Here is an 8,225-nt window from a genome sequence, read left to right as displayed (position 1 = left end):
ATCCAACCGATACCAACTCCTGCTGAGAATTAAAGCGATGTAAAAAATCCTGCATGCGTGGGATGGATCGGGCAGTGTCGTAAAGGAGGTTAAATTCTACGCATGCACTTACTTTTGCGCATGTGCAGAACGGATCGGGCAGCAGGCACAGATTGGGTAATGACAGCCAACCTCTCTTGTCTTTCCCTGCAGAGCTCCACTGCTCGCCATTCTTTCCCTGTGTGAGTCTTCTCTTCCATGATCCCCTTCAACTCTGTCCATCTCTATCCTTTCCCCATGCAACTCCGCCTCTTTGTGATCCCTGCATAGCACTGCCTTTCTGTTGTTCTCCACATAGTTCTGCCTCTCCCCATCACCACTTATGGAACACAGGTAGCCGTGTGCCAATCTTGGATGTAGATTGGGCTTGTGGCTGTCTCATGTCTCTGGTATTAAAGCAGAGAGCAGTAGGCCTGTTAGCTCCCCCCTGAGGATGCTGAGAGAAGGCTCCCGTCTTGGTAGTCACAGTTGTAGGGGAAGTAGTAGAGGTCGTGTCGGACAGCCATGAGCAGGCCGGGAAGGCCACGCCGGCCACCCAGCTGCGAGGAGAAGACCACACTGGGAATGGAGTCCTTCCCCGCAGGATGGGGGGATGGCACAGTCCGCAGCAGGCGTCTGTCGCCAAGGCTCCAGAGCCGCGTGTAGCAGTCTTGACCCACTGAAGAGGCCATGACACAGAGCTGTCACACACAGACATACACAACCACTCACGCATAAACACATGCTCATACATATAGGGCCATCATGCACACACACTCATACACACATCTTATACAGGCTACACACACACTCAAACACAGAGACATCATGCATTCATAGAACTTACACACATACTGTCATACAGCTTACACACACACGCACTCATAAACACAAAGTGATGACACATTTATACAACTTAGACACACACACTCACATATAAACAATAAAGACAAAAATAATCAACTGTAATAATACTGATGACAGAGCCTACACTGCACTCCACATGGTCTTCAAAGAGTAAAAAGCATGCAGATGGGGGTAGCACTCACCGGCCAGCAGCAGCCCCTCCGGCTCGTTGACGTGCAGCGGCAGGTAAGTATGCTCATTATGGTGGCCCTCGTACTGCTGTACAGCACGGGTGACACGCAGGTCCCACAGCTTAATCTGAGGGACACGCACACAGGAGACAGCATAGTAGGCCAGTGTTAGAGACATAGAACCCACAGACAGGCGCTGTTTCCTCTATGGCCTTGGGGGGGTGGGGTGGGGGGGTGGTGGTGGCTGACCTTTCCCAGCATGTCAGCGGCGAGGAGGTAGTTCTCATCCTGTAGGATGCGGACAGAGGTGATTGCCGACTCCTGGTACAAGCGGCAGCCCTTCCAGCTGGTGCCACGGCGGGCCCTCTGGCGCAGGTCGATGCTGAAGATCTCCCCTGAGCGACAGCCATTGTACAGCACTGGGGCCTGGCGGAGCGAGGCAGACAGGAGTCACCACAGAAGGGCATTTTTCATCACATGCAAACAGAAAGTAATACTGCTTTAATTTTTTTTTACTTATTTTAAGAAATACTTCTTCAAGATGCTGCAATTTTTCTTTGAAAGAATAAATGGCTTCATTAACAAAGAGGAAACACAAGCTGTCATGTTTGTTGAATGAACATATGCTCCCATCGAAGAGAGTCCTCCATAGGGCATATTTTCCCTAAGGAGACCCTCAGTGTGTGATTTTCTGCCACCACTCACCCGCAGGGCAAACTGCTGTGCCAGCACGTCGCTGCTGATGCCGTACGTCTGTCTCCGCCCTGTCACTGCGTCCGTCACAATGACACGCCGTGACAGGCCTGGGGGGGCAAACACACACTCATCAGGGGAGTCTTGTGATCTGAAACAGAGTGGGGCTGCGTGATTATGGGGGAACATGGGTACTCACCCGTGCTGAAGTTCTTATCAGCCTGCGGGTTCAGGCACCAGGCACACGACCAGGCTGTGGATATTTTAAAACTGCACAGCATGCCTGGCTGGTCTGCAGACACATAGAGAATACTGCCATGAGGGAAATATATACACTCAATGACCATTTTATTAGGTACACCTGCTCGTTGATGCAAATATCTAATCAGCCAATTATCTGGCAGCAACTCAGTGCATAAAATCATAAAGACATAGTAAAGAGGTTCAGTTGCTGTTCATACCAAACATCACAATGGGTAGGAAATCTGATTTAAGTGACTTTGACCATGGGATGATTGTTGGTGCCAGACAGGGTGGTCTGAGTATCTCAGAAACTGCTGATCTCCAGGTGATTTTCACGCACAACGGTCTCTAGAGTGTATAGACAATGGTGCAAAAAACAAAAAACATCCAGCGAATGGCAGTTCTGTGGGTGAAAACGCCTTCTTGATGACAGAGGGTCAGAGGAGAATGGCCAGACTGGTCCAAGCTGACAGGAGGGCGACAGTAACCCAAATAATCACACGTTACAACAGTGCTACGCAGAAAAGCATTTCTGAACATACAACACATCGAACATTGAGGTGGATGGGCTACATCAGCAGAAGACCCCTCCAGGTACCACTCCTGTCAGGTAAGAACAGGAAACTGAGGCTACAGTGGGCACAGGCTCACCAAAACTGGACAGTAGACGATTGGAAAAACATTGCCTGAATGAATCTCGATTGCTGCTGCGACATGCAGACGGTAGGGTCAGAATTTAGCATTAACAACCTACTTCCAGCAGGATAACGCGCCATTCCACAAAGCACACGTCATTTCAGACTGGTTCCAGGAACATGACAATGAGTTCAGTGTACTAGAACTTCTACAGTCACCAGATCTCAAAGCAATAAAGCACCTTTGGGATGTGGTGGAACAGGACATTCGCAGCATGAATGTGCAGCTGACAAATCTGCAGCAACTGCATGATGCCATCATGTCAGCATCGAGCAGAATCTCCAAGGAATGTTTCCAGCACCTTGTTAAATCCATGCCACAAAGAATTCAGGCCGTTCTGGGGGCAAAGAGGGGGTTCTACCTAGTATTAGAGAGGTGTACCTAATAAAGTTGCCACTGAGTGTACTTTCACTCAGTCACTAACCAGATGCATAGAAAAGGTCTGAGCCTTACTGTCATGAGGGAAACATCCATCTTTAACTTCTTTGACAAATAAAGCAATGTTTGTATTTCACATACTTGATTTGTCACATTACACCAACAAAGGTTAATTACTGATAGTGAAGCTCACAGATTATTGCAGATAGACTCTTAGTCTGTAATCCTTATCATTTGGGCTTCTGCTTGAAAAAGGGTGAGACATAAAAATGGGTTTCTCTTTAATCTCAGCTTAGTTGTCTTTGCTTTGAGGATGTGACTGGAAGTTGGGAAAACCAAGCGTTGGATGACAGTCAAGGGGTGTTCCATGTATATTTATCTCACTTAAGTGCACAGTTGGCACCTTTGTGGGTGTAGTGTGTGTGTAGTGTATGTAGTGTGTATGTTTTGGGGGGCTGCTCTTACCTGGGTAAGAGTTGCTGAACAGGGAGGCTGGTAGCAAGCTGACGCAACCTGGCGTCTCTGCAATCCCCACCAGACACAATCTGATTCAGGCTGTCAGGGACACACACCCTCTCTGAGACACAACCATTCAATAGCACAGCAATGCACCTAGCAGAGAGGGCCCATCTGGGCTACAACCCTACCCCAGGCAGTCTGTTAGCACAGCAGGGAGATGGCCAAATGCCCACCACTGGGTAAAGGATACAGCACATGGGAGTCGGAGTGGGTCACCGAGGCCCAGCAGATGGAATTCACCTGTACAAAAAGAGCTGTAGTTCTGTCTCTGGAAGCAATCTATTACCCTCTCTTCAATCACAGAGACCACAGAACCCTCCAGCCTGACTCCTGAGTGTCTGCAGCCAAGGCGTGACCCCCCCCCATCTACCTTGCCAATGGTGAAGTACAGGTTGCTCAGTTGCTTGCAGTTGGTACTTTATAGGATGCTCACCTCTCGGTTGGTCATGTACAGGTTGCTCACCTTGCGGTTGGTGAAGTACAGGTTGTCGCACATTTCCACTGAAAGTGAGCCCTTGCTGCAACCACGGAAGTTCATGATGCCGTATTTGCACCCACCGTGCTCCACGTCATTGACGGTGAAAACGCGCTCACAGGCCGAGTCCGCCTGGGTAGGAACAACGTCGCTACTTAGGGGCTAAACTCCATCCCACAAAAAACTGTGCTAACAACCAAATAGGCAGAAGGTGGGTAGTGTCCAAACCAGAAAAACATGACCGCCAGCATCAAGGAGCAAAACAGTAAAAAAAAAAAAAACTAAGAGAAATGACTCTTTACTCATTACACAGTTACATATGAAAAGATTTATGATGGATCCATACAGCTTTACTGTCAAATTACACTTTCTGGAAAAAGACAGAACTATGGAGTCTACAGCCCATAAACAAAGGCCACGACATGTCCACATAAAGAAAGAAATCCTGTTATAAATGTCTTGCACGAGAGACAACACCAGCTGAAGGGCGCTGAATGTGACCCTCTAACCAGTGGTTCAGGAAGTGCATGTCGAGGAGAGTAAGGCACGCTGGTCATAAACAGAATATGACATACAGATAAATACAAAGAATGCCAATACAAACCAGAACCAGATCACAACTAAAACAGAACTGAGTCGCTTTAGAGAGACATGTTTAGACACCAAACTAGGCGGCAAAAGCTTTGAGCCCCGTCTGCTGAGGGGAAGTTGGGGTGACTCACCACAATGAGGCGGAAGTTGTCGGTGTTGGCACTGCTGGCATCGGAGCTCTGCACCTCCAGCTTGTGCCTCCTCATGCCACTCACCTTCAGCTCATGGATCAGCCTGAAACACCCGCGTTCACAAAGCTGGGTCTCTACCACATCATTTACTCCGCAGCTGCTCTACCTTCGATTTCAACATATGATTTCACACCCATTACCATTTGGTGTCCCGACGTTTCCCCCTAACCAAATGTACACTCTCTAATCCCAGCCTTTCAGCCCCTACCTGAAATGCTAGAGATCATGGTGGCACTGCGTGTACAAAGCCACACATGCTGGTAGCGTTACATGGAACCTTGGAACAAGTCATTGAGAAAAACAACTCTGAATGTGATGGACTGTTCAGATGTGGCCTCACATGTTCTGTATGTAACTGTTATTCTTGTGACTTTATTAGATGTACTAGTAAAACTGTCATAAATTGCTCTGAATAACAGCATTTGAAAAGTGACAAAATGTTATTGTTGACAATAAAAGGAGGTGCAGTGTTTTTGCAGTATACCTGCAATAGGAGCTCTCTGGGAGGAGGCCCAGGTGTCTCTTCTGCAAAAGCATTGCTGAGTTCAAGCCAGCTCGGGGAGGCTTCTGGAGAGAGGAGGTGAGACACTGATTACGGGCAAGAGTCATTACCATTGGCCTGCACTTGCCTCAGAGTACTATCTTCTCACACAGTTTTGTCCGCTTCAAAATGTCTTCTGAAAAGAGCCTTGCTCTAGACCATTAATCCATTGCTGGTACACTGGAGCACACATTATAAGGAAATGTGGAGACTTCAGAACCATGCCTCCCCCTCGCCGAGCCCACCCTGAGGTCACCTTCCTGTGTTTCTCATCCTCCTCCAGAAGCCGGACTCGCTGACCCTCCTGCTCCTTCCTCTGGAGGCCTTCTCGGGTCAGGGGGTTGCAGTTGTTGTGGCCTGGCAGGAGGCGGAAGTAGCGGTTCTTTTCTGGATCGAAGTAGAACCCTGGTAAATCTGGAAACATGAGATGCATACATCAGCGCTCCTCTACAAATTCATACAAGAAATCTAATTCAGCTCCTGGAATATCTTGTGCATGCACCTTTTTGGCCCAGACACAATGCATGCAATGACTTGGCCAAGTTAACTACTCATCTTAACAATTTTGTTAAAACTGCACTTTTTGTGTCTTATGTAAAAACCAAGAAGTACCACTCGCTTACTCAGCCAAGGAAACCAATCATACTCTTGTTCTGGTTCTAGGGGGCCTTCTAGGAAATACACGTGTGTAAAGAGATGCCACTAACAAATTCACTCCATCCAGTCACAAACTGGATCTCATGAAAACTGGCATACATGAGAACTTCAAACAACAGAGCTCTGGTGATTCAGTGAAATTTAAGTTGATCAGAAAAGGTGAAGTTCACAATGCTCATAGTAGACACTAACCTGGGGCCGAGGCTGTGCTCCTGGACGATGCACCGATGGTGTCTGCAGTATGAGCCTGAATTCTGTGAGACGGCCCAGCAAGTCCGCTATCAATTCTTCCAAAAGGAAATGCATTCATGTTATACTTAGCACTGGCTCAATAACGAAAAGAAACTGGAAAAAACTTAAGCACATCAGAGAAGCAATGTGTAGCCTATAAGCACACAGAAGGACATCAAAACTACTACAAACTGAAAAACTCAAATACTGGGATAAAATAAAAATTTTGAGGGGAAAAAATTCAGGCGCTCTTATCCAGAGATACTTAAACAGAGGAAGTACAAAGTACTCTGATGAAGTGGACAGGAATACACGACACAGCTGACCACGTCCGAAATAGCGCCAGCCCCTTAGAGTAGCCGGAGAGGTTCACTGGCCAGATAAATCCTGAGATTGTCTCACTATCACATCGTGGTACACGCACCTGGTAACTGCGTATAATGACTTGCATGTCGGTGAGCGTCACTGAAATGGCCGAATCCCCCCCCCCCCCCCCCACCCCCTTTTTTTTTTTAAACAGAAAACCCAAACAGACAACCTCTGTGGTCCAGGCGTTATTTCCAGCGTTGACTGTTATTTTTAACTGCGTAAAGGTGATGGATAACTTTGTAATTATGTACAGTACTTGCTCAGAGTATACTTCTCGATTTGTGATTTCCGGCGTACACCTGAGATTACAAACGCTGTGGCCATAGTGTCGGTGGCATGGATAGCTACCTTTGTTCCTGCGTTCTGTGACCTGAGTTGTCCCTCTGCCATTCCGTGCGACGATGGTATCGTTTGCGGTCACGGCCCCTATCCCACCAGTTCCCTTTCTTCATCCTTGCGATCAATTGTGAATTAAACAATCTATCAACTACCAACAATGCTTTTGGCCATCTGACTAGTACAAGTAGCTACATATCGCACTGTGGAACATAGCTGGTTAGCTAAATCTTCACAAATCAGTATGCAGTAGGCTAGCTAATCATCTGGCTAGTTGGCTAGCTGGCTAGCTTGTTTTAAACAGTCACGAAGCTATAATTTACATGTGTTTATAACAACCACGTCGAATAATAATTAGATTAGGTAACCATAGTTATACAACCAGCTAACAATTTAGTTCAAACGAACAGTCTGATCGCATATTGAACGATATCTGATGCTAGCTAGTTTCTTGTGAGCGATAGCTTGGGCTAGTTTAGTCCATACATCTACAATGTGGCTGTCCAACAAATACATATCGCTAGCTAGCTGACTAGCGAGTTACATGTGGTGGACAGCGAAACGTGTTAGAAACACTGACAGTATAATACACATGAAATTCTACTGATCGCTTTAACAACCACTAAATCACATCTGAAAATTACTGTTACGCGTTACAATCTCTTCCAGGTTCCTGTTTTACCTGCGACAACGTTGCACCCACGTGGTCTCAATTGACACCACCTCTTTCTGCTCATTGGTACCAACAGTGAACGACGTCCTGTGGTCACAACATTGGCCTCTTTAGGCACTGTATTGGTCACTTTACGATTTCTTAGAAAAAGAAGACCAGAAATTGTGGTTTGTGCGTGATTTTATTGGTACAAGTTAGTCTACTTTGGAAGCTTCTATAAAACAATTAAAGTTGCAACCGAGTTTCAAAATCATGAAATTCTTTTCATGTTTAGAATGATTTAGTAATGTAGCCAGCTAATTATTTGCAAAAATAGGGCAGAATTGTGAATCTTTCGAGAAACATTTTGGTTTACGTCCTTCCTTTTTGAAAGAGTTGTTTTAATTATTTGAATGGAAGCACAGGTATATATAATATAATATCAAGTTATTGGAAGTCACCTGTAAATTTAAAAATGTATTTTGTACATTTCCCATGAAGGGCATTTTCGCAATGTAATGTAGTACGTGGTGCTTGAGACAGAATGTTATCAGTAGTAATAATGAAATTCGAAGTCCCATGCTAATGTAGAAATAGG

The 8,225-nt window shown here is 46.2% G+C and overlaps 1 protein-coding gene across 2 annotated transcripts; it reads right to left on the bottom strand.

The window, feature by feature from the left end:
- Positions 1-431: 431 nt before the first annotated feature.
- Positions 432-7,645, bottom strand: wdr21 (WD repeat domain 21). Of its 2 annotated transcripts, XM_036549808.1 has the most exons (13): positions 6,988-7,645; positions 6,232-6,326; positions 5,639-5,796; positions 5,326-5,408; positions 4,782-4,884; positions 4,048-4,191; positions 3,775-3,824; positions 3,531-3,610; positions 1,948-2,040; positions 1,761-1,858; positions 1,305-1,481; positions 1,068-1,182; positions 432-697 (listed from the first exon to the last, which is right to left on the bottom strand). In XM_036549808.1, exons 1-13 carry the CDS (start codon positions 7,089-7,091, stop codon positions 456-458), a joined length of 1,542 nt encoding a protein of 513 aa, XP_036405701.1. In that variant the 5' UTR covers positions 7,092-7,645; the 3' UTR covers positions 432-455. The 2 variants fall into 2 exon arrangements, with proteins under 2 accessions (XP_036405701.1, XP_036405702.1); XM_036549809.1 differs by lacking the exons at positions 6,232-6,326; positions 6,988-7,645 and having other exon boundaries at positions 5,628-5,702.
- Between the last annotated feature and the right edge of the window lie 580 nt (positions 7,646-8,225).

Source organism: Megalops cyprinoides, chromosome 17, assembly GCF_013368585.1.
Source record: "Megalops cyprinoides isolate fMegCyp1 chromosome 17, fMegCyp1.pri, whole genome shotgun sequence".
Lineage (NCBI taxonomy): Eukaryota > Metazoa > Chordata > Actinopteri > Elopiformes > Megalopidae > Megalops > Megalops cyprinoides.
This window is presented reverse-complemented; position numbering and strand designations above follow the sequence as displayed.